The sequence below is a fragment of the Haliaeetus albicilla genome, chromosome 21 (assembly GCF_947461875.1).
Source record: "Haliaeetus albicilla chromosome 21, bHalAlb1.1, whole genome shotgun sequence".
In the NCBI taxonomy this organism is placed as follows: Eukaryota; Metazoa; Chordata; class Aves; order Accipitriformes; family Accipitridae; genus Haliaeetus; species Haliaeetus albicilla.
The window spans coordinates 12,788,528-12,815,317 of NC_091503.1; the positions used below are offsets into that span (position 1 = coordinate 12,788,528).

General features: G+C 39.1%; 1 protein-coding gene across 1 annotated transcript; it reads right to left on the reverse strand.

The window, feature by feature from the left end:
• Window positions 1-203: 203 nt before the first annotated feature.
• KDSR (3-ketodihydrosphingosine reductase) lies at window positions 204-26,112 on the reverse strand. Its single transcript, XM_069808963.1, has 10 exons — window positions 25,772-26,112; window positions 16,999-17,088; window positions 15,826-15,882; window positions 11,381-11,446; window positions 11,132-11,227; window positions 9,833-10,024; window positions 7,919-8,002; window positions 5,098-5,181; window positions 3,959-4,060; window positions 204-3,599 (listed from the first exon to the last, which is right to left on the reverse strand). Exons 1-10 carry the CDS (start codon window positions 25,877-25,879, stop codon window positions 3,480-3,482), a joined length of 999 nt encoding a protein of 332 aa, XP_069665064.1. The 5' UTR covers window positions 25,880-26,112; the 3' UTR covers window positions 204-3,479.
• Window positions 26,113-26,790: the final 678 nt, after the last annotated feature.

Genomic DNA, 26,790 nt, shown 5'->3' on the forward strand with positions numbered 1-26,790 from the left:
CAAATTCTTTACATCCTTCATCTGCTGTACACCTCTGCCCTAATCTGCTAAAATGGAGGGATATATTGCCTCCTCTGCTATCCTACAAAATTAAGAGGATCCTGCTGAACTAATCCCAGATTTAAAACAAACAAAACCTCACCAAGCCCTACAAATGCATTTATCCATTGCTCTTCATCTCCTCAAAGAACTTACAAGTTACAGGCTTTGTTGATTCTCCATTTATTTTGAGAAATATAAAATATGAAAACTAGTTTACAGTTCTGGCACAAAATGATGAAACAATAAGCACAAAGTTTCTTTTTACAAATAATGCTATATATTTTTACCATTTAAAAGTGCCTAGAGTTTTTCACAGCAAATAAAGTTTATTTACCTTTATCTTTTTTCTTAGTAAAATATTAAATCTATTTAAATTGCACATGAACACCTTGGTGAAGTAAACTGTATGTGAAGTTACAATAAATCTGTATTTAAAGCAGACAGTCATTAGAAACTACATGGAATGGAAAAGACTATCAAAGCCTAAATTGAATCTTAAAGACTGACCAAGAAAACAAGAGACAAGACACCGACTGATATGGCACAAGTGATTAAATTATTGACATTTTGACAAAAAGTAATAAAGCCTATTTGAAGTTCTGCACAGATCTAAGACACTGCTAAAACTTTTCAATGCAGAGATTTTGTAACATTTAAACTGGCAAAATAGTTTTTTTGGCTGCTAAACATTTTTCCACAAGATTACAAGGCATCTCCTTCACTTAATATTGGACCTTAAAATGAGTACATTGGTAGATAGAGAATGTGCATAAGAAAACAAAATTTACACCTAAGGTTGCTGTAGCTGACAATTTACTATGTTTTGACAATAAAACAGTTGAGAAGTTTATCAGTTAAAATTAACTGCATTAACTTGCAACAGCAGAAACTAGGACATTTAAGAAGATTATTCTTTACTTGTTCCTTCAAAAACCTTGCCTTGTTCCCATTTCCACAATTGTTGAGGGGTTCAACCTACAGTTTTACTGTCAATACAATGACTTACACTAGGCAAAATTAGGTGTGAACTGACGTCTCTATAGATCAGTGCCATAACTTTCACCCTGTATTCTTATTCCTCCTTCACAGACACTTGCGCTGAATTGTATCAGTCGTTATTTGGAGGACTCTTCAGCCAAGAAAGAGTGATTAGTGATCTAAGATGTCCAACCTGAAATATTGTAAAGAGGCCCAGCTGCCATAGTGTCTTGTGTGTGCTCTGACCTTCTGGATTATGTTCCTTAAATGCAAACCCTTTAACATTCCAAGCTGAAGATCCAAAAATTCAAGTATCCAAAGTCTTACTGGTTTTAAGTCCTGACCTTCAAGCCTGTGTTGATGTCAAGCCATTTACATAAGCATTTCTTTCAAACTACAGCACAACCGATTCACCCGTTTTGGTATCTTTTGCAGGTGGTCAAAGGAGTATTTGATTTGCATCAAAATAAGAATTAACATAGATAATGGGGTCCAAATAGCATTGTTATGTTGCTTTAAAAAATATAGCAATGTTGACAATGGATATACGATAAATGCTCCATTATGTCATTCACATTAAGCAGCACAGGAAACATATGCACACTAGATTTCTTTGCACTGAAGCCCAGCTGTTTAAAAATGCAGGAATACACTCTATGCTCAAAATTTGTATTATATTATAGGCATGCACAACTTCACATTTCTAAACAAAAATCAGGAGGTGGGACCTAAAACATAGGCTTTGTGAAGAATTCAACAGTGCCTCAACATTTGCAATCTAATGACAGTCTAACCACTTAAAACAAGAGTGTCAATGTGACCCTCCCCCCAAAATATGTTTGTAAACCAGGTATTAAAGCAAGTTTAGTCTATGTGAAGAAAACTTGAAAAGTGACCAACTGAATTCAGAGAGGGAAAATAGCCTCAATAAATTAAATTTTAAAGGTTTTCTAGTTAACCACCTATTATTTTTCACCTCGGTTTAATTGAATACCTCTTCTTAAATAGATGTAAAGACTATCTTAACAAAAGCAATCAATTTTTCCTATTTTGTTGTTAAATACTACTTTCAAGGAAGTGAAAGTGCCCAGTTTTACAAGTAATTTTAGATTCAGAGTCCTGACTGAAAATGGAAAATATGACATTGAAAACATATCACTGCTAACATATACAAAATATGCAGCTTTTGAAAAAAAAGCTCACAAGGCACTTGCTGTAGTGGTCCATTAAATAAACAGTATATATAGTGCACCCTTAAAACATCATTGTTATGCATCAAGCTTTTTCAGTGTTAAGATTTATTAGAAACAATCACTGGGTTCTGTGTATTCTGAAGCAGTTATTGAGCAGCCTTGTTTCATATAATGTAAATGAAACAAATTAGAAGCGGGGCACAGAAGGAGAGTATTTTCAATAATTTCTTGTCATGTGAAAGTTTTTCCGTATAGCGATACAATTAAGTGTGGAATGCCATTCTGACACACACCAGTCCCCCTCCCGACCCCTCTGCCCCCAAAAGCTACATTCCTGCTACTGGAAGAGCCTGGCATTTTCATTACAATTGATTCTATCAACTACTGGTTTGGCTCATCATTTGCAGCTTTGAAAAATAATGTGCATAACAGTAGCATTAAGCTACTTTCCTTTCCAGAGCAAAAACTGGCAGATAAGGAAAAGTAAGTATCTGTAAAAATTGTACATTATTTCAATGGCTTAAAATGCTGAAAGTCATAAATCAACACACTTGATACTGGTTTGATTTTTTTGTTCACAACATTCTTCAAAGGCCAGAAGAGCTACAGACCCGATCACCAGCATTTCTCTGTGGGAATGGGTTCTTCATCTCCCTTTAGAAAGTATGCATATATTAAACCATACTTTTTAATTACTCCCAAACTGAGAAAGCTTGGATCGTACAAATGTATCTGCCATCTTAAGGTTTCCACAGCTGCATGTTGGACAGAATAAGGAAAGCTGTCATTGACAGAAGATCTGTAGATTGGCCAAAGGAAAAGTTAACATTCTAAATTAAAACCAGTCCCAAAACGTTAGCAAAAGGTACCAACTTGTTTGGGGGACTTCAATCTACTTCAGCGCAGTCCATCATGGTACTTATTTTGTCCATAAGCACCAAAGTGAGAAAACTTAAGCATTTGTCCAGAATTACCACACATAGTCCATTCTCAAATTCTACTCTGCAGGTCACTTACAAGTTCCCCAAATTCGCTCCAACTCAAATAATAAAAAAAAAAAAAAAAATCTAATCCTCATTCTGACTTTTGCATAGTTTGGCATTTTCTGGAGTTGTACTTTTGTTTTCTTTCATAGCTTTTAAGGGGACTCATCGATCACATAGCAAGTACTTCCAGTCTAAATCCTTCAGGAGAAAAACTGAGTCCCACTTAAGCAGCAAGCTGTCCAGGACTGTTTGACATTCTTCTTTCAAGTCAAAGTAAAGATTACTCAGTTTTATCTGCACTTTCAGATTTTTCCCTTTGCATCATGCAGCGACGAACTATGCTGTCAAAACTTCCTAGGTAAAATAGGCCAACGATGCGAAAAATGCCCATGCAAACAACCTGGAAACAGAGAGAAACATCTTTCAATTCATTTAAGATCCCAGACTGCAGCATATTATTTACTTGTGAAATTAAAAAGTTCCAGGCAGTTTTGTTACATAACCTCAGGAAAACAAACTCATGAAAACCATCATAACTATGTAACAGTTCAGGACTGAGTATTGGGTAGTAATCTTAGTTTTCCTGCCAACTTGCTGCTCCAGCTTGAAAATACTACTTCAGTTTCCTAAACCCAAGTCTCCACAGTATTAAGAGCCATTTGATGAAAAAATAATCAATCAATGTTTGCATAATGTTCTACATTTTAAAGTCTTTTAAACTATAAGGAATTATGACTACGGGGCCTTGCCAAATCTTACCTGCTGAAGACCTTCAGTAATAGAAGTGACTGGTGACATTCCACTTGTCAATATTGATAGCATGTAACCATCTGATCCAACTGAGCTGTTAAAGTTCCCTTGCTGGATGGAAGGAAGACAGAGATTAAGAAAAGCAAAGTAGTAATTTATCCCGCTGTGGCAAATCACGATGTGTATTTTTTCAACAGCTATTCTTGATGAACATAGCTGACTGATGTCACTAACAGCGAATACTTTTATGTAAAAAAATATTAACACAATTAAGAATCAAAATAGTAAAAAATATTTTGTGCTATACAGCAACATTCCAAGAGGCATTCACTTAAAAATGGACAGCGAGGTAGTACTTGCTTTTAAAACTCACCACTCCAAAACCAGACAATTTTATGTGCTGCATTTGTGAAAATATTGTAAAAACTTCACAACTGAACACCTGCTGTAAATGTAAATCATATTGAAGATCAAGAGTATTTGGAACTGCAAAATAATTACAGATTCTAGGATTCAATTGCTGTGCTTTATGAACACGAAATTTCATGTTTGTTTCCATTCTGAGGTGCTTTATGAAGCATGCAAGCATTCTATAGCACAAAACATTGAAAAAAATTCCTCAGAAAGGCAATACACTTATAACCACTAAGAGCAGCATTTTATGTATTTTAATCACTCATAAATCACATACAACATTAAAAGCCAAAAAGGCTAGACTGCCTTCATTTATTGTAAAATTATTTTTATATGAACTCATCTTCAAGAAAAATAAGGTAGTCCAACAAGCTTTTGAGGTTAGGCAAATGGTATTTGATACATAAAAAGTCAATAAAGTTTAGTGCTTTAAAGTCAGTCATAATCTCTCTTTGAGACACTGCATCATACTGATGCATCATTTTGTTCTATCTAATGTACAACTTCAGATACTTTTTAGTTCCAAGAGATTGTATAAAATCATTTTGTGGGCGCAGTGGCAAAAGAATAATAAAGAAAATTCTTCCTGTTCAAACTAACCAGCAAAGAGTACTGTTTCGTGTAAATTGATTTTGCATTTAGCTTAGCTGTTGTTTTACACTCTTAAACAAGTATTACGTGTGATCTTAAGTCCCTCTAACAAAGAGCATACTTTAAAAAGATAATTTACTTACTACAGCATCTTTGACTATAACTCTGGCGACTTGTTCTGCTTGGCAAACAGATGAGGTTTCAGAAATTAGCTTCGTCTCTAAGGGCTTTAGTAGAAAAACACCAATATAAGTTTGACTAACACCACACAGGAGAGAAAAATACGAAGGTCAAATTTTGGGTTTGGGTCTTTTGTCATGGATGGCATCATCGTTAGCAAGTGGTATCATACTGTCACCTAAAACATTCACTTAAAGAAAGGTAAAAGCACCTTCATAAATAATAGTCTAATTTTATGAAGGGAAATGCCAGCTTTTCCTTGAGTAGTACTTTTTTTTTTAATAGTTTATTACCAATAAAATATGAAAAAGTGTTTTTTTCCCTCCCAAGTACTCTATTTTCAGTAAAAGCTATCAAAATGCTTAAACTATGTCCCCTCAACACCTGCATTAGTTCATTTATGGTTTTTTTGCCAGAAATGAAGCAAAAGATAGGCCTGAAATATTTTAAGATCCTAAAAAACCACTTTTTTTTTTTAATTTTAAATTTCTCAAACTCCACAAACTGGTATCCAACAAAATCCATCACTATATTTTATCTCTTTGTGTTTTAGAGCATTTTTGCCATTTTACCTCACTAGAAGAAAGCAATTATGGCAGGTTTTTTAGCAGCCACAATTTCTTTCACAAAAAACCCCAAACCAAACAAATCTGGTCTGTTACAAAAGCAAACAGCAAAAATATGCTTTAAAGAATTTAGAAGCATGTTTGGCATTCATGTCCTTTTAATAAATAAAACAATGATGGAGGTAACTGCACAGCAAGCTATTTAAATGCTCAATATGTTAAGATAGATGGTTCTGTTGATGAAGAAAAAAACAGCGCTAAATTAGGGAGAAAAAGAGTACTAGGTCACAGGTTGACTTGTTTTAATGGCTAATTCAATTACATTTAATAACAAAATTTAATTGAAGCATTCAAAGCTAGTCAAATACTGAAACTAGTTTAATTCTGAGATTAATACTTTAAAAAAAGCACTTCTAGGGAAGAGCTGAGCAACTACAGGTTTCTCTCTCATTATCAATCCAAAGTACTACAGAAATTAAATTTCACAGAAACAGGCCCATTTCCAAGTATCTGTAGAATTATGAATCCTGATTTCACTGAAAAGTCAGGCTCACTGAAAACTTTGTGGTTTTTTTGTTTTGGTTTTGGTTTGGTTTTTACTATGTGTATTTTAAGGGGGGGGGGGGGAAATCAGTGTCTTTGCCAGCAGAAATCACATACAAACACCTTTTACATGCTTTCCTACGGTGATATCGCTTACATTATCAGATATCCATCTCATAACCCCTATGTACTTTTGAGCTTACTGGCCAGTATCAACCAAATCTGAAAGAAATATAGGGATGTCCACAGTAATTAAAATACTGTAAGTTTGGGAAAAAAATTAGCAACTGGTCCAGAGCAACAGCTAAAGTTAATGACATGTTGAGAAAAAGGCAGGCAGAAATCAGCCATTAAATACTTGATTGGCTATCAGCCAACCAAAGCACAGTTGTAATTTGTAAAGCAGTTACCTCAAAAAAAAAAAAAAAAAAAGATTAAACACAGGAAAGCTGTATCCTAGTTCCTGACATTTTCTTTTACTATATTCAATGATTACAGAGAAAAATAGCAAAGTCCTAACGAGATGCAAACTACAGAGACAGATGTTCTAAACTAAGTAGTATTAAATAAATGCAACAATAATAAATTAGTATCTGAACTGTCAGAGCAATGCAATATTGCAGAGATTTAAGGTGCACTATCACGATAGGAGCAAGTCACCCGAAGACTTCATTTATGCTAAAACAAAGCTTAAGTCTTTGCTTAAAAGACAACAACTTTTTGACAAAGATAAATATCACACATCTCTTAAAGATAGCAAGAAATTATGAAGTAAGAATTGTGTTATACAATCCCTACTGATTCCTATACAAAGGGTGAAAGACAAAATAGAATTCAACCTCAACTTCCCATTATACATGATGGGGCATCTTGAAAAGGCTGATCTCCTTAGATATCAAGTTTCTAGTTCACAGTATGCAAATAAAAAGTAAGACATATTTTTCTCTGGTTACCTGATACTTCAGTCTGAACGTGGGGCCTGAATGTAGTTTTTGGAATTATACTTCATGTGTAGGGACATGTCAAATGACGAGAGGCGACTAAATTTTTTGAAGGTTAGAACTTTCACTTTTAAGGTAAGCCAAATGAAAAAGGCCTACTGCTAACATACCCTTCTCAAAAGTGATACTGTCATTTGCACTACAAAACACAACACAAGAGTTTCCTTCCTACTTTAATACTAGACAACAGCCACTATTGAATTGTGTCATTACATATATTCATATAGCATGGTTAGTTCGCAGACTTCACTGAAGAAACTGAGGATTATTTGATCTGTCACATCTATCAGAACAACTGCATATTAAAGATGCAAAGTAAGAATATTAATTTTGGCTCATTAAGCTTTGATATCAAAACAAATAGTGGTTTTACAGTTTACCATTCTACAACAATATTTCAACTGTGTACAAAAAGATTCTGCAGTGTTTCGGGTATTAAAAGGTAGATAGTTCTTCCATTTAAAGCCAGAACAATAAGCTACACAAAATTATCCTACAAGCTATTTAACTCTGAGTAGTTAAGTTGATAAAATTGAAGAGTTTAGAAGTACTTCTTAAAATTTTAACATGCACTGATTTCAAAAGTACTACGAAAGTGAATGAAATCTGAACTGCACTGCTTACTACAAAGTGAAGCTTTCAAAACATTACAGTATTACTGAAGGACAATTTACCTTTGTTTTACTTTCTTCTGCAAAGCCAGGTGTGTCAGTATCTGGAGGATAGGCCACCGTTACGTAGACATTATAATGTTTTACCTGTATTTTACAAAAGTAAGTGTTATCTTAATACTGACAGCCTTTACATGTCACTCATAACTTCATTAATTTCTCTTGTACTGAAGAAATACAGCAAGCATGAATTTAAACTGCTTCTAGGGTTAAGCCACCCTCATATTCAGCACTTGCAAGATTCAAGAGCTTTGTCAAATGAGAAAGCAAAGCAGCAAAGATTTTAAAAGATGGTTGTGTTGTTTAATAAAAGCATCTAAAACCCTTGCATTTGATGTAAATTATTTGATGAATCTAAGTGTTTTTAAGACATTTAGGAGGAATATGAAAGTAGTTTAGCTCTATAATTTTACCAATTTCAAATTTCAAAAAAAGACTAAACCATTGCCAAACACTGGTACCCAACATGCATAAACACAAGGCCAAAAAGGCCTTCACTGAGGCTTATTAGCATGCTCTTTTGTTGCTATTTATGTCAACATATTTTTACTGCTGGACAAATACAAGAAAAAAAACGCAACAAAACCATAACATTCAAATTTGAAACCTTTAAGAGGTATACTCAAGTCACAAGGCTTTTCAACCCATGGTATAAACTTGCAAGGGCTCAAAGTCTAAGGAGACAAATAAGTAGAAAGCGTGAGGAAAAATGGAAGGTCTCATGTCAAGGATTGCATTTAGTTATGTATTTGTATGTATGTGTCACAGAATTACATCACTTACTGCACTACTATTCAGAAACTACAATGCAAATCTGTACTCCAAATACAAATAAAGAAGCTTTTAATGAAAATATTCAGAGAGCTAAGATAAAGGAAAGTGTTCTGAAGTGCTAAGCATTTTTATTTATTTTATGAAACATTCTATATTGAAAACACTTACTGAAATACCACATCACAGGTCCATGAACGCCCTATTTTTAGTTTTGAATAATTCAGTCTTCACAAAAATATCTATCACCAGTCTGAAGAAAGACCCTGCAGTCACGCTGTTCTATTTGGCAGGCCAGAAGTGATTAGAGGCAATTTTACCTCACATTCTTATCCTGATCAAGGCATACAACTAAATGGAACAGAACATGGTAACAACAGGGACTAGGCAAGGGTCTAGAACCAAACACAGACACTTAATATATAAACAGTTAACAACTAAAATATACATTCTTAACAGAAGAATAAGGGAAGTAATTTTCAAATCAATTTTACCTGTCTTATTACAATGTACTTACCAACCTCATTCTATTGAATAATGAAAACAGTGGTTTTTTGGTTTTTAGTCTTGACTTAAGCATAAACTTAGATCATTGCACTTTAAAAAGCTCATATGTACCAAAATTTAGAAGGGTGAACCACTGTCAACACAGGGGTTTTTTTTGTGGACAATTCTCAATTTCTAGCTTGCAAGTTTTACTGTTTCATATGGTTCACATACCACTTACCATAGCCTCACAAACAAGTTGGGAATCAGTGGCCTGCCCCTCATGCATCCATGGGATCTTCAATATCATTCTCCACTTAGAGCCTTGAAAAAGACTTTTACTCAAAAGACTTAAAATCCAAGTCCTTTTAGTTAAAATAAATTATTTTTAAAATGTCTGCACATGTGGTCATCTTCAGTTCTAGGAACAGATTCAATCTATTCCCTCTTATGCGACTGAAATCAGCTTAGTTTCTACAACCCCATGCAGAGCAATAGGATTGTACTACTGCCAAAAAAAAGGGCCAACATAGCACACACATATCAGCAGTGCTGCACAAGACAAAAAGAGAACTATTTAAATGAAAATGTGCTGTGCTGCTAGTTAAAAAAAAGTATTTTTGTTTACAATCAAAAATACTTAAATTATTGCACACATACCTCCATTTGCAGGGCTTCAGCCAACCCTCGAAGAGCAAACTTTGTTGGAGAATAAGCTGTATAACCAAAGAGGCCTAATTGCCCAGCCTGAGATGATACAAACACAATCCTTCCCATTCTTCGTTCCTTCATGGTAGCGATTACTGCTCGACTCGGGTAAACACTACCCAGATAATTGACTGCCATTAATCTCTGCACAAACGATATTAATATGGTATTTGAGCCACAGATTCGGAATCCTTCAGCTGTTTGGCATTATTTAGCAAAAATCCCTATTTCAGTCTGCTTTAACAATGAAGTTCCATTTGTAGTTCTATCGGCTGGCAAAAGAAACAATTGTTCTCTATTCTACAGCTTCATAAACTGTTTTATAGCTAAAAATCTCACTTCAAGCCAAAAGAAATCCAGTCTATCTGCAAGTCTTAATAGCATCCAGGATACTGATAATACTGTGAATCATATGGCCTTCAAGGAAAAAAGAAGAATATTTGAGGGAAAAATCTAACCTAAATAGTGTCCAGGAAGCAATCCATTTACACATGATGTATGAAAACATAATGAAATGAAAGTTTAAAGAGCTTTCTAAAACAGGAAACAGGAAAAATTTTATGCATTTATGCATTTCAGAGATTTTAATCTTTGGCAGGAGAAGGGGAAGTCTTTAATTTCACTCTCTAGACAACCTAAAACATAACTGATAGCCCACAGAAGCAATAGAAGGGATGATTCAAATTTATTATAAAATTATGCCTATTATTTTCAGACGATTCAGTGTTATCTATAGATGACAGGGGCCTGAGGACTGTGGGCATAAAGTAACCAAAATACAGGGGTTTGGTGTTTTGGTTTTTTTTTGGTCTTTTCATCAGAGCAGCAGCTTCTCAAGCTGCAAACAATTTGGGCACCTCAGAGTTGAACACTGATAACAGCCAAACTTTTCTTAAACAGGTTAAAAATGTATTAAAAAAATGTCTTCACCAGAATAAAAATGAGACCATGTGAAATTCAGTGCCTTTCACAGTGCATTAAACTATAAAAATACATGCCAGGCTTTTTTGCCATCTTGAGGACTCTTTCCCCGAGGGAGAATTCACTGTTCTGACCCATCAATGGATTGATAGTTAGCTGAGAAATCAGAGGCAATCATCACAAATCTAAAGATACATTCTAATTCTGACAGCTACCACAAATCAAGTGTATCACTATTAATACAAAGTCTGCAAAGATATACAAATGCAGTGTTAGAACGGTTGAGTAAGAAATCATCATATAATAAAATAAAAAAGTATGCTCACTCACTTCAAAAGAATTTACTTCAATATCCTCAAATTTTCCTGTAACTGATGTTCCTGCACAGTTTACAAGCATGTCAACTGGCCCCAGCCTCTCCTGAGCCTGGAAGAAGGGATAGAGGTTAAGCTGTTCTTTAGCAGGAAAAAAACCCCCTTCCTATAGCACAGTATCATTATAAGAAACTATTTCCATTAGAAATACATCACACACCAGTAAGCTTCTTAAGATACATAGGGGAATCGGTTCCTTCCTCACCTGTTTTAGAACATTCTCCACCTGTTCGTAGTCTTTAGATACATCAACAGAAATACAAAGTACAACCTAGAAAAGGTAAGTGAAAGAACATTTTTACAACACAGTAAGTCCAGTAACTGTCGACCCCGAGCCTTTCAAAATGAAACAAAACCCAATGGCATATCTTTTCCAGAAAAAGAAGTAGTCTTTCTGACAGTACAGTTTGCACTTCTCCCACACTGGAGAAAGCAATCCCTGCCCCCTCCGAGCTCCTCCCCCTCACACACCCATTCGAGTATAATAAAGATTATATTAAGAACGAATAAGCACTTCAGGATCTTCAAAGCAGCTACTCGTGTGCAAAGTATCATTTCTAATTTACTGTACCTAGACACACTATGATTCAAGTTATTTACATAAAGTGTAGTAAAAACTATTCTAAGGCAGTCAAAATTCCACAGTGCTACATTTAACTTTCATCAGCACTAAACACAAGTCGAACCATTTGTGTGGCTTAGACTCATCTTTAAGAAAAAACATTTTGTTTCCACATCATAGAAAGGCATGGTTGCAGAGCGTTGCTCTGAAACTGCAGCATCAGCACAGCAAAGAAACTTTTCCAAAATTTATAAAGCAAGTGTTAAAAACCTGCTAACTTTAGTACTGGCAATGCACGCTACCCACTTTTTTCATGTTTTGTTTTGGTTTTGTTTTTTTTTAAAGAATAGTAGTAAACTTAGTTGGATACCGTTTACTTGAGACACATCAAGGACAAAACTAAAATAAAAATTCTCTGAGAAACTGACTAGTTGCACAGTGTCAAAAATACCTAAAAAGTGAAATAATGTGTATATGTTTACTCCTTGTCCAGAAAACAGAGCATTGGCCCGGGGTGGGGGCGACAGGATGACAAAAAACAGGTGACAGCAATACCTAAGTTTTCTTGCAACTGAAAGTTAGGCCCTGTTTTTCTTGGAAGTTACCTATTACTTTCAGCAAGGTGATCTCAGAATCTACATTTTGAAGCACCTTCAAATCAACTTCTGGCCAAAGGAAGCACTGTCTTTGGGTTACCACTTACAAGCTATAAGATTGCTACAAACTCCAGCTTGGCCAGGTGTTGACAAATAAGCTACCCTCTCTGCTGAGCAATCAGCAGAGCTTCAGGGCAGTTCATCATCTTGAAAGCAAAAGCAATCTCTTATCTCAATAAAAGGAGGGACTCCTGTATTCTTGTTCCAACTTCTATCCTTTCTGTTACTTTGGTCAATTCATTTAAACTCAGTTTGAGGTGAAATAACACAAAGTCATCACCAGTTTGTAACAAGTATCATCATGACCACTTGTCATAGAGCACGTGGACACACACCAAAAAAAAAAAAAAAAGGCTTACCACAGTGTAACTAACTGCTTTGGCAGCTAGACATTTGTCAGTTCTGCCTCTGGTCAGACTGCAACACTTCTTAGCTGCATAAACAGAATCTGCCTGCCATACCTGTACAGCAGGTTGGCTATTCCTGCCTCCCAGCACTGTGTGTAGTTGGACATCAGAGTAAACTTGTGGTGCAAGTTATCGGTGGGTCTGCATGCCCTTAGGGCATTTATTGTAGTTTGGAAATATTTATCTTTTACATAAGTTTAACAACAAAATAGCAGTTGAACGAAAAGGACACTGATTTATTATCAAGATGTCTTTGCAAGGTCAGTGAGGACGTTAAAAAAAATTCACAGTTCTGTATCAAAATTAGAGCAGTTGTTTAATATATCAGATTGCATAGATTAGTTATACATGCTGTGAACAACACTCAGGAACTACCACAGCTTTTCTTGACTACTATCACATTATACAATTCACCTCTGCTTCTATTATCATACATACGTTCTTTCTCCTGCTACAATATACCCATTACCTTCACTCCAAAGCATGCACCATAGATCCACGCCTAGGACACAGAATATGCTGCCAGAAATAGTCTAGTATCGCCAGCCCTCTTCCTCACATCTTGTTCTAAATATTGTGTGGTGTTGGATCATTAATAAAGCTTTTACAATAAAAGATCAGTTCAGTTCCCAGTGCAGTAACTGGGAATATTCTATATTAAGAAAGGGATTAAAAAAAAAATATATTGCAAAGAAACCTCTAAGGGCAAGGATTTTGTTCCATTGCACACCTATACCCATAAAGGCTGCAGTGTCAGCACTCCAAATAAATTGCATGTAAACATCGAACACTAAAATGTATGTATGCAACCTGGTTTCATGTATGTATCCAAGAGCTGAACAGTTACAGTATATGCTCACGTAAAAAGTAATCTTTTCTGAGGATCTTCACCTCTTAGCTTGACATCTAGTAAACATAACAGTCTCTGTGTACATGATCCATATCAGACAACATCTTTCTCTACACTCTTTCAGCAATCCTTTTGTACTGCTTCTCTCAGTTCAGCTATCCTCACTTCCCAGCTTCTGATCTGCTGTTCCAGTGCAAGCTCTGCCCCAGACTCCTTTTTCCAGTTCTGTTCTTTGCATTTAGATCAGGAAGGCTTCCCTGTGACCTCGTCTACAACCCAGTAACAGCTACCAAAGAGCCAGCCTACCTATGACTCCCACTGCCTGTGCTTAACCTGGCTGCAAGTCTAAAGCTGCTTCTGCAAAAGCAGTCCTGTTCAGTCCACACTGGAGCTTGCTCAACCCTGAGGGTACTTTCGGAGATTTTAACTGAAACTCTTACGAACATGCATCAAGTAACAGTCTTTTAAACAGTCTGCATCTATCAAGCTTGGACAGATTTTAAAAAGAACATCCTGACACAGTGTTTGACAAGAGATTAACTTTAATGCTAAGTATGGGAAACTACTAGAGCAGCTACAAGAAATAGTTATCAGGATTTTTTTTTTTTTTTCAAATGGGCGAAATATAGTTTCTCCTCACCTCAAATGGCTTAGTTTTTCAAATAAAGTTGATCTGAGTAAGGCAGCATGTGCAGGGGAAAAAAAAAATCAGATTGAGCCATTTGACAAAAATATAAGGAAGTGGAAGACATAATTTCATAGAGGTATTAAGAAAATTTTGTATCAGCTAGTGCTAACATTATTGCCTCTACATATTCGGCTTTTTCTGTTGCTTCTTTTCAACAGAATATCCAATTTATCAATTCAAATCCCTTTTCATAGACAAATAAATTGCTTTTATTTGTGTCCTGGTTTCAGCTGGGATGTAGTTAACTGTCTTCCTAGTAGCTGGTACAGTGCTATGTTCTGAGTTCAGTATGTGAAGAATGTTGATAACACTGATGTTTTCAGTTGTTGCTCAGTAGTGTTTAGGCTATAGTCAAGGATTTTTCAGCTTCTCATGCCCAGCCAGGGCACCTGACCCAAACTGGCCAACAGTGTATTCCATACCATGGGACGTCCCATCTAGTTTAGGAACTGGGAAGCGGGGGGCAGGGATTCGCCGCTCGGGGACTGGCTGGGTGTCGGTCGGCGGGTGGTGAGCAATTGCCCTGCGCATCATTTGTACATTCCAATCCTTTTATTACTACTGTTGTCATTTTATTAGTGTTATCATTATCATTATTAGTTTCTTCTTTTCTGTTCTATTAAACCGTTCTTATCTCAACCCACGAGTTTTACTTCTTTTCCTGATTTTCTCCCCCATCCCACTGGATGGGGGGGAGTGAGTGAGCGGCTGCGTGGTGCTTAGTTGCTGGCTGGGGTTAAACCACGACAATTTGTAATCATGAAAGTAACAAAAAAGTTCTTGAACACAAGAAAGGAGAAGTCAAAGATTTTAACAGTCTCAATCTTGCTTCCCCTCTCCCCTTGATTATTAGTGTTGCAAAAATATAATTTTAGCATTTCATGTTGAAGTTGCATATTTTGAATATAGCAAGCTTACCTATTTTAAGCTAGTAGCTCTGCAAGCTCTAAAATGGTGCCTTTATGCAGGAGCACACTATCTATTCACCAAAGCAGCTTCAGTGTTTAGAAGTCTCAGAACTTCACAAATTTAATTTGTGTATGTGTTACAGTACTTTGCCAGGATAAGGAATACAAGTATGATGTAGTGAACTAAACCTGGAAACAAGTATCTGAATTTCTTTGCCAAGACAATTGCTGTATTTATGAACTGCAAAAAGCAAGATATTTGAAAAAAAATTGGTTCTTCAAGAATACAAACGCTTATCGAGTGACAGTAAATTGCAGCTATCCAAAAAAGCATACTACACCTACAGCTGAAGACATCAATCTTTTCCTCTAAGAAAAGCAGGCTAATGCACTAGCTAGGCAACATCAAATGTAGCAGAGTGCAGAACATCTCATGTAAGCAGACTGGTATTTTTGCATTCAAATACTGAGTCCTCACACATTTTTGTCAAACAGCTTTGTTTTAAAGACAGGACTACTGAACTACGTTGTAGTGACTATCTTAAAACACACAACAGCCACTGTTGGCAGTGATCTTACCTGCTTGTCATTAACACAATATTTTTCTATTTCCTTCTTTGTCTGCAACAGCTTGTTCTGAAATGGATACAAGAACAGCTAAAGCATTGCAGTTCTGAGAGCAGCATTAGTCTTCAGTATTTCAGTAAGGCTTAAAAAAACATTCCCTAAACCCCCCCAAAGTTATCCTCAACTAGTTACAACACTTTACTATTGCTATTTTACAGATTTATGAATATATGCTGAAAACATGAAATCCATCAAGCTACAGAACTTGCTTATCTGTTTTTCACTTCATCTTCTGAAGCCAGTAACGACTTCTATAATAGATTTAATGCTTTTGTTTCCTACAACTACACAGAGCACCTAAGGCTGCAGGTATTAATTTTTCTCCTGGATTTTGGTTTTACTTTGTATTTATGTAACAGTACATAAACTATTCTGAAGAACAATCACTGTCATGGAATTATAAAAATAAAACTAAAATTTGGTAAATTCAAATTGTCATACTCCTTTGAAGAAAACTTGTGTTAATTTTGGCTGCATTCAAGATTATGCAAAGTCAGTTCTCAAGTGTAAGTAAATTATCAAAGACAGCTGAGACTGAGGCCTCCCAAAGAGGTTAAGTGCTTTTATTTCCTGAATAATTAGTTTTTTTCTCTACAAATAACAACCCATTATGAAAACAGAGCCATTCCAATGAAATTCAGAATACCTCTTAGTTAAAAAAACAACAAAACCCTTTTTCCTCCAAAGCTGTCTTGATGAACAGTTTTTCACTAGTAAAAAGTATCATGTAATGCTAATTAGACACCAAAATACTCTGTGAATGTTAAGAATTGTCTTTAATCCCCCAGTTGTCACTTACTGTAAGGAAATTCTACAGTTTTAAAGAATATAGGGTGTTTCCTGCTTTTGTCCTCTACCAGATCTAGACAGTGAAATAATGAATGCCATTAACAGAAGTGATAGCACTGGCAGTTTTAAGCCAAGCTCATCACAAATTCCACATTGGGCTACACTCCTTAAAAAGGCAGCCACCTCTGCTATTCACATGCATTAATTTGAAATACTTAGGATCCCCTTAAAATATACACTGAAGAAAGTATGAATAATTATCAATTCCAAAATTATTCCCCGCTTATATAGATTTTGTGAATAGAGTTTAGCCAGTAAAAACACACATACACTTACCTCATCCCTTGCAATCAGTGTTATGAAAGCACCTTGTTTATAACATTCAATAGCAATACATTTTCCAATTCCACTGGAGCCTCCAGTTACCTGAAAGTTATTTGAAAATGGAAGTGTTAGTTCACTGTTCTCATCCCTTCACCCATATGATGAGTCACATCAAATGAAAATTCTAAAAATATACTGAGATTAAAATATCACCCAATTAGGTATGAACACAGAATAAATGCTAAAGTTAGTTTACTTACTGAGTATGAATGAAAAATAAGATCTGAATAGATGGATGAGCATTTGTTTCTATCCCAAACCCAATTTTACCTCAGTGGTATTTTTTTGCTCATTTCTTACGTCAGGCACACTTAGACCCACTCCCACATGGGCTCTCTCACATGCTTTTGACTAAGTTCTGTATGTTATTTCTAAAAGCAGTAGTTACAAGTTTGAAATCACTATTAATGTTAGCCATAATAATACAATTATATACCACCCTTCTGTACCTGATCACAGCAGTAATTATTTGTAAAATTAACAATTGTAGATTGCCTGCTGAAAATATCATCACATAAAAATAAACAGAAAATACATTTTCTTATTAAAAAAAAAATATCCATTAATTCAACAGTTGGCCCTCTGTAGAGAATTTCTCAGTCCCCAAGTCTGGACTTTTAACTGTCCATGCGACCCTGCAATTCCAGTTCTGTGGGGATGCCCACACCTAAACTTCCATTACCTTTTCTTCTTCCTCTAAACTGTAACACTGAATAGTCTTACACGCAAACAGGAAATTAATAGTTCGTCTATAGGCAAACACAGGGTGATGACTACAGTCCTACACCATATGTTGCAGGAGGATACACTGCCAAATGATACCAATATACAGGTTAAAGTCACCTTAACACCTCTCTCACTACCCTCAATAAACCTACTTATGAACTCCATGTGGAACAAGATGCAGACAACAATCCTGACCTCTCTTTTTGACTAAAATAAAAATGTCTGCCTGTCTGACACTGCCTTTAGATGACTTGTTCATTTAAGCCCAGTCTCAGTCTGCATTTGACTTTGGTCCTTAAACAAACACTGGTATCTTCTTTATATACTCAAATTATTTGAATTTTCTTTTAACAGCATATTAAGAGGCTATACTTGAGCAAATATTGGAACAAAATGCCTAGAAGCAGTTATTGTAAAAAAATTCTGTTGAGGAAATGAGTTCTGAAATACAGATTTCCTAGTACTTGGAAAAAGAAGTGACTCGGATTGCTCTAGAAATTGTAATTTTTTGTTCTTTATCAAAACCTTTCAAAAGGCATCAGAGAAAGTAAGGTATCACCTCCATCTTAAGTGTGAGAATATGGAGGCATTGAGCTAATTAGTGGAAGAGCAAAGATCCCCAATCTCTAACTACATATCCTATCAAAAACCTTGTGTTGTCTCCTCATCTGCCAGTAACTCAGTTTTGTTTTTAGAGATGCATTATCCTTAAAATTGTTTTGGAGGCAGTAAAGTCAGAAGAGTCAGAAGTACATTCCCATGAGTCACTAAATTCTTCTTTCATATGAGTATTTTACCACTAACCTTCAAAAATAGCTTAGCGTAAGTCAAATAATCCCAGCAAACAAAGATTTACAACATAGCCCACGTTTTCTGACTGGTTTGTGTGCAAATGTGCCAAGAATGGGTGTGATATTCACAAAGACTGATTTCAGCTCTTTAGGCTTCCTCTATTATTAGAGATAGGTGCTTCAAACTAGCTTCTAACTCTCTCTCTCTAAGATTAGCTTCACAGTACGCTGATCTTTGAGGACGACTCCAAGACGCATGTCCTGTTCCAGAAATGTGAAACCTGGTCTGTAACATTTTGAAGCAAGGATGACTGCTTTCAAAGTAAATGAAGTTCGTAAGAGTGCGAGTGTTAGTTAACGATTCGGGACTTCAGCAGAAGCCCAGAATTAATTTAATGCTTCACAATGGAACGAAGTTAAGAATGTTAGTGTATTCGCAGAATAGCTTGCAAGATTTCAATACATCTCTGAAAAGATTAAAAGGCTCAGTTTGATACATTAAGGCAGACCTCAGTTCCACAGCACTTGTGAGCTGCTTCTACAGATTTTCAATGGCAGCAGGTACACCAGCACGTGAACTAATCAATGTGCATGGAAGACTACTCCAACTCCAATTTTTGGCATAGCACCAAGAGACAGCCAATTACTACCTGCACGAACTGCTGAGTATCATTAACAGGTCAACTACACCAGTGTTTGAGAAATTCTTTGAAGGTGATGGTACAGGCACCAAGCCCCTGGCTTGTCAGGCAACACTAATGTTCATTTCAGAAAGATAAGGTCTAAGTCATGCAAGAAACGGAAAAAGGAAGTTTTTATTCACAGTCACACCCAAGAACACTGGATAGGGCTCATGTCAGACAGGTCAATGACAAAAGGCAATATCCATTAGCTGGGGACTTTATCATTCAGGTGGGAGGCTGTTACCGGTATGTGGGAGGTTGTTACTAGTATTCACATCTTTCAGGAACATTCACCATGAATGCCAATGTAACAGAAAAAAAAAAAACCAAACCCCCACGCTAACACCAGTGAAAACTTTGCTTTGTGCTACAATGAAGTTAGCCTAAGCAAATCTATGAAGTCTGTTAGGTAGGTAAGTTACTAACATAGATGCTCAGAATTAAAGGAAGAGCACACATCTACTCCATTAAACAAGACATTATTACAGTTACTTACCTTTGTGGCCAATAGTTCTACAGTGCTACTGCCTTTCATTAGTTCCAGACATTTGAATTGCCACTGATCCCATTTTTAAATTTCACTGTAACCCAGCCTTAGAGGAGTTAGCAAAAATAAAAATCTGGTCACAGCAACTCAAAACACAGACTAAATTCTTGACAGTGAGGGACAATTAAATCCTAGTATTAATTCAGATGTTCAGGATGCAGTACTACCAGGCCTTGAGCAGTGTTGTTGAGCTGTTTCTGTGTTTGAGAATAACAGGTACCAAATTAGCTATTCCAAAAAGAGTCTGGCTCCAACTTCTGGAGCTATGATCCTTGATAACTGTCACATCCCAAAGTTGGAGTGACTCAGGTTTGTGGATTTCCTTTGTCAGAATTAAGATGAAACAATACCAGGGGAGTTCAAACAACAATCAACATTTATTCAACCTAGCTAACCTTGCCCAAGTACAAGTGCACTTATCAATATGGACCTTGCCTCATGTCATTAAGCTGCTTTTTGAAAAGAAAAGGGAGGTGTAAAAAGAAGCAGAAAAAAGAACATGAAACTGTGTCAGAAGGAGAGCCCTCCCGTTGAGTCACAAGGTTCAGAGCAGACCCCCTTGCTTTCTGGACTCCTTCTCAAAAAAGAGCTCAGGGGTGGCTGGATCCACTCCTAGTCTCAGACTTGGTCAACAGTTTATGTTTAAAAGGATGAGGCGTAAGGACTGTGGAAAAGAGAGGAGAAAAAGAGAGAGAGAAAGAAAGAAAAAGAAAGGGAGAAGAAAAGGGTTTCACCAGTCCTGGGTCCAGCATTGGTCCAGCCAGCAGAGAGACCCAGTTCCAGAGGGAGCGCACCGAGAACTCGTTCTCCCTTCTTTTATAGCATATTAGTTAGTGGTCTCCAGATGCGCAGTTCACATTCCTGGGGTTCTCTGGAATTGGTTGGTGAGCTTGGGGGTTCATTGGGGAGTTACCTCTCTTTCCCTGCTGGCATGACCACTTAAGATAGAAGCACAGTCCCATCCTCCATGAGGCCACCTCCTCCAGGTGCATACGCTGTGCTCCTTCTCATGGTCACTTAAGATAAGGAATTGCGGCTTTGGAGAAGCATAGTCCCACCCTCTGTGGGGCCCTGTCCTCCGGCCACATTGTCCTGTTCACACAACTGCAGCGTTTTTACAGAGGCCATCATCTCCAGCAAAGTTCTTTAACAAATGTTTGAGACATTGACTAATTTATCAGACCGTCACAATAACAGAGTTCAGCTTCTAAGGATCATAGGGTTTATTTCCCCCTTGATAAATGGAATTGTTGGGGTGAGGGTACAGAGAATTGCTGTTTTTGACTTTCAGATTTGAGATACTGGAAATTCGTTTCAATTGATGAGACAGTGCAACTCCAAATTAACAGAACTATCATCAGGAATGATCAAAATCAAGACTTGATTGATATGGTATCTCCAACAGAGCTTATTAACTTTCACTTGGCACTGGATCCAAGCTGCCTTCATGCTTTTAGACTGCTCTGACAGAAGGTATTTAGTTCCACTGAAACAGAACATCCCTATAATCTGCTCTAAGCGGTTAGCATGCCTGACTCGAGTCAAAATGACCTCTTGTTGAACCACTCGGATGCATCCAAACCACAGATCATATCACTCCCAACACAAGAGCTACAATGCTGAGACACCAAGATTGGCCATCCTTAAAGTTGACTGCAGTTATCAAGTTGGGCTCTGCACAGAAGTGGTGAAACTACTTCTAGACTAGAGATAACCCTTATGCATGTGGATTTGGCATGATCATCCTGAACAACGTCCAAGCAAAAAGCCCTTTTCAATCTGAATGGGAGATAGTCCCAAGCAGAGAACATCTTTACATTTCCTGCCATTGTTAGTCCACAAACTTTGATAAACTGCATTCATATCACTAAGATCTCAGGGGTTTTTTTGCAGAAATTTCAACTTTGTTTTAGAAAGATTAAGGCTGAAACAAGGCAGGGGAAGCTTAGCCTTGGTATTTCAGCAAACACAGATTCTGAACATCACTCGTGAAATTTACAGAAGGCTGCTTTTGCCCTAACAATTTAAGTTTTTGTTGCATTCTGCTCCATCAAGCAAAGTAGCTTTGTAGAGAAAAGGAAGGAAAGATCAGAGAGAACATGTGTAGGCCAGGTGTAACATCCCTGACAAAGGACAAAGTTAAATGTGATGCAGGTGAGCACAATACATATGAAGCAGCGATGACTACTGCCTTATGCTGTTTTTATTTTCCTGTCTACTGTGAGAACCAGCTACCAAAATAATAGCTTATTGTTACAGAATAGGTGATGTGTGCTAGTATGTAGCCTAAGAGCCAAGGAGAAAGTTAAAGCCCATGGCAAAATAAAAGATGTATAAAATAAGTTTTCCGGATTTTGAAGCATGGAGAAGTTCAGCGCAAGAAGCAGCAGCTCTACAGCACAAAAATAACTTTTATACCCTTTATTTAAGAACACTTTCCTACCCGTGCTAGAAACAAAGCAAGTAGCATTAAACATCTAAAAAGCATTTTGTTTTAAATAAGCTAAACTTCATGCTTGAGCCAATTTGATAGCAGAGAAGTCCTTTTTATTTAATGGTGCTCACTGGGGTCACCAAAATACATAGCAGTTAAAGGGGGAGGGGGGCAACCCACAAGATTAGACCATTAGTAATTTTGGAGTTCTGTAGACTCTCACTCTGAGTAACAGTCCTATTCTTTTCAAAGGAAAAAGAGACTCCTATGATCATGATTCCTCCAGAAAGCATGCCTCGCCTAACACAGCAAACACTTCCATCATGCCAATGACTCTGGGAGAGGACAGAGAGAAAAAACTCACAAGTTTTCTGCTTCAAATTTCTATCCCAAAAGGCAGCCAAAGCCAGTTACTTAGCCATAACCCAAACATCTATTAACCACAACTGCTAGGAGTGAAGTACTTTTTATGAAGGATTAAGAGTGAAAAGAATGCTGACTTAAGTTGAAAATTCATTAACTGGTATGTAAGAGCCTCTGCAGTTGCCCAATGACCTTCCTTCAGAAATGTAACGGATACATTTTCACCATACTTTCAAGAGGCCCCCAGGAACAAGAGTTTCTAGGTAAGACTGACTTTTTCTGTTTCAGAAAAACAATTTATTCAAGTACACCTTGAAAAATCATATTTACTGTATAATGGTAATCACTTGCCCTCTTTAGAGGGCTTAACCAGCTAAATACGTAATTTGCAGGTCTTCATTCCTTTATTCTTTCCAGACTGGGTTTAACTAACACCTGACAAAGATTACCAAATATCAATCTACAGTCTTATCTGAATCGAGTCATAAACTAAAAAGAATTTACATATGCAGATTACTTAAACAGATTTTGATGTTTTTCTGTGAGAAGACTTCAGAGAAGCCCTTAGAGAATGTTATGGTCCTTAAATATTTTCATTAAGTCTCTCAGTCATTTCAGTAGCAGAGAACACTTACTCCCAGTATACAATTTAAGAATTCACTTTACATACACAACATGGAAAGCCTCCCTGAACAAAATTCCTGATTTACAGTACCATCATCCAATATTTTTCCCTATGCATTACACTAGAAAATTTGAAATCCAAATGTACAAGCATCCAGCATTAACAGCATCTACAAATCTAAGAATTAGTGAACTCTGAAACAATTGCTCCACATGTCATTAGTTTGCATGAATACTTTAAAAGCCTAACTCAAGTCAAAATAAAACATGTAGCTCTGCCACTGGTGACACCAAGAAAACTGTTTACCTGCAGATTTTGATTTGTATCATCAAGTTAAATGTATCTACAGCCTTTTCCTCAATCAATATATTAATATAGTTACTTCTCTAGCTGAACTCCTAATTTTATACTACTTTCAGGACCACTGTTTTTGAGACTTCCACTTGTTTTAAATTGAGCTTAAACTGCTCATATAACTAGCGTCAGTGGTTACAGGGAGGTTTCTCCGACAAGAATATTCTCGTCATTTTCAGTGTTAACTTTTTTAAATGAACCATTCTGATTAGAAGAACCAGGACAGTAGCTTTTAGAGAGTCTAATCACATAAAGAACAGACAAAATTTGGGATAATCATAATGCATATTAAAAAAAAAACCCAAGCAAAAATTTGTCATAAAATCCATTAATTTTTTTTTTATTTGCTATTCTATTTCTGCATGAAAGTCGCAGAAGGCTCTTAAGTCTGCTTCACCTTTTCTTTTACACAGCATTGAAGGTTCCTAAAATCCTATTGAAGGGTTCCTCCCTAACAAGCATTACTCCTGTGGGAAGAACCATAACCAGGGAACCTTAATGCAAGCTCAAACACACCTCACACAGCATATGATGCTGTAAAGCCAGTTACAGCATCCAAGTAACACCTATTGCATAAAGCAACTAGGGAACACTGTTGCAACTTGGACAGGTCTAAATTATTCTGGGGACAGCTCCATCCTCCAAAGAGGAGCTCCAAAAATAATAATGAAAACCCCAAAACAAAACAAAAGAGACACCATACAGAGCTAAAAAAAAAAATTTAAAAAATTAACTCAGAGTAGCTGTAAATTCACTTGTACCTAAAAGGTCTAACTTCTGGATTATCCCAAACTCCCGCTGTAGCAAAGGGCATCTGCAAGTGTTACTCGCCCCTTACAAGCAAATTTAACCAAACTGTAAACTACAGCTTCTCTGCATAGAGCATACCTTAGGGATTTAAATCTAAGTTTAGAAAGCTAATTCTAGGACCCCGATTCTTTCAACTGCTTAACTCATTTGCTCTCATGCATCCAAATTCACGACTTTGTGATCCACCTCAAAGCACCCGGGTATTGTTCCCCTTCCTCCCCTGCCAAGCTACACACTCATACAACTTCTAATGGTGTACTACTCGTGAACTGTGTCACCAGTATGTTCTTCTGAAGACACCTTTCTAAAAACTTACTTCTACCACCTTGACTGCAGACAGTCAAAATATTGCTCATAGACATCGATACCTATGTACTCAAATACGAAAAGTTTCATGAGCGTCATCTACTCGTGAACTGTTTCCCCAGTATGTTCTTCCGAAGATGCCTTTCTAAAAACTTCTACCTTCTTGACTGCAGACAGTCAAGATATTGCTCATAGACATTGATACCTACGTACTTAAATACAAAAAGTTTCATGAGTGTCATCTGACCACTTCCTTTGTATTAGTCTTCCCATTTCCTCACACCTGACTTGTTTTTTAGACCAAGGAAACCATAGATTTTCCCTTTTGTTTGTGAGCGCACACACCACTTAAACACCTTGGCAGATGCTGAAAGCAAACAGAACTCAAGGTAACCGGTAGCTTCCAGAGTACAAAAGGAACGTCTCAAAAAGTCAACATTAAGACTGAAGAGGGTTTGCATTTCTGGTGACTCAGAAGATCGCCTTAAGCCAACCGAGAAAGACAGCCGTTGTCAGAGTCATCAGTACAGGTCATTTCCTTATCACTCGGACTCGTGGCTCCCATGTTTTGGTAGCTTGGGGTGCCACAGCGAGCCGCCGAGGTTCCTTGCAAACCGGCGGCCCCCCCCGAACGCTGAACCTCCCCGGGGCGGCCCTCGGCCACCGGCGCCGCTCCGGGTGCCGCCGACCGCCAGGTGCGGGGAGTTACCCCCCGCCGTTCCCGTGATCGAGAGGCTCCCTCCACTCCCCCCCTCCCCGGAGCGGGGCCTTCCCCGCGGGGGGCCCCCCCCAAGGCCGCCGTACCGCCCCCCCCCCCCGCCCCCCGGCCAGCCTGCCGGGCAGCGGCACCCCCCTCCCCACAGCCCTGCGCGCCCACCTCTGAGGGAGCGGCCTCCCTCCCGCCCCGGCCCAACGGGCAAAACGGCCGAGGGCGGCTCGCGCGGAAGCCCCCACCCCCGCGGCGGCGCGGGGGAAGGCGCCGAGGCCGAGCGGCGGCGGCCCGCTCCCTCGGCGCCGGGCGGAAAGGGCCGGCGAGGGGGGACCCCCGCCTCGCCCAGCGCCTCCCGGGGCGCCTCGCTCACTCACCACGACGTGAGCGCCGGGCAGCTTGAGGGGCTTGGGGCTGATGAGCGGCGAGACCATGTAGAGGAGGAGGACGAAGGCCACGATGAAGGCGACCGCCAGGAGCAGCATGGCTCGGGCTGCGCTCGCGGAAGGGTCGCGGCGAGCGGGGGGGCGCCGAAGCCCGTCGGGCGGCAGCTGCTGCCCGCCGCGGGGAAGGAGGGGGCGCCGAAGCCCGTCGGGCGGCAGCCGCTGCCCGCCGCGGGGAAGGAGGGGGCGCCGGCCGCAGCCCGCCGCAGCAGCAGCAGCCGCCCGCCTGCGCCGCGGCACCGGGCGGGAGGGGGGGAAGGCGCTGCCACGGGGCGAGCGAGGAGGAGGAGGAGGGCCCGGCCGCCACTCCGCCACCTGATTGGCTGACGAGGCGGGCGCGGGCCGGCGCGCTCGGATTGGCCGGCGAGGAGAGGGGAGGGGAAGGGGAGGAAGGAGGGCGCCCGCGGATTGGCCGAGGGGCGGGACGGGGCTCGGAGATTGGAGCCCGAGGGTGTTTTTAGGGTCGCGGTTGGAGGCGAAGGGCGGCGGGGAAGAGAGAATCCCTCTCGAGGAGGCGGAGGGCGGGCGCGCGCCCCCTACGGGCGGAGCGGCAGCGCTGCGCGCCTGTCGCCCCGCGGGGTCTTTGCCCGGGGCGGGCGGGGCCGCGCCTTTGCCTCGTCACGTGGGGTGGGCGGTGGCTTCCCGCCGAAAGGGAGGGGAGGGGCGGGGCGGGGCCAGGGCGCCGTGAGGTGAGGGGCGGCCGGCCGGCACCCCGGCCCGGGAAGCGGGGGGGGGGGGGGGGCCGGACACCGAGGGGGGGCTTCTCCGGGGGTGACCGAAGAAGGGCTTCGGGCAGAAGAGCTCGGCCCTTGTGAAGGTACGGGCTCCTAGCGAGAGGCCTGCCGGGGGGCGTCCCCTTCCCCTGGGCTGGCCGCTGCCGTCCGCCTGGAGATGGCCGGTGTGCGCCAACTCGCCGGGGAGACGTGCGTGCTCGGTGTCAGCCCCCAGTGCTC

Excerpts from the sequence above, each read along its gene's own strand:
- KDSR (XM_069808963.1), bottom strand. The coding sequence starts at position 25,879 with ATGCTGCTCCTGGCGGTCGCCTTCATCGTGGCCTTCGTCCTCCTCCTC. Across the intron at positions 5,182-7,918 it reads CAGAAGAAAGTAAAACAAAG|CCCTTAGAGACGAAGCTAAT; the intron begins GTAAATTGTCCT and ends TTTCTACTAAAG. Across the intron at positions 3,600-3,958 it reads TTACTGAAGGTCTTCAGCAG|GTTGTTTGCATGGGCATTTT; the intron begins GTAAGATTTGGC and ends CTCTGTTTCCAG.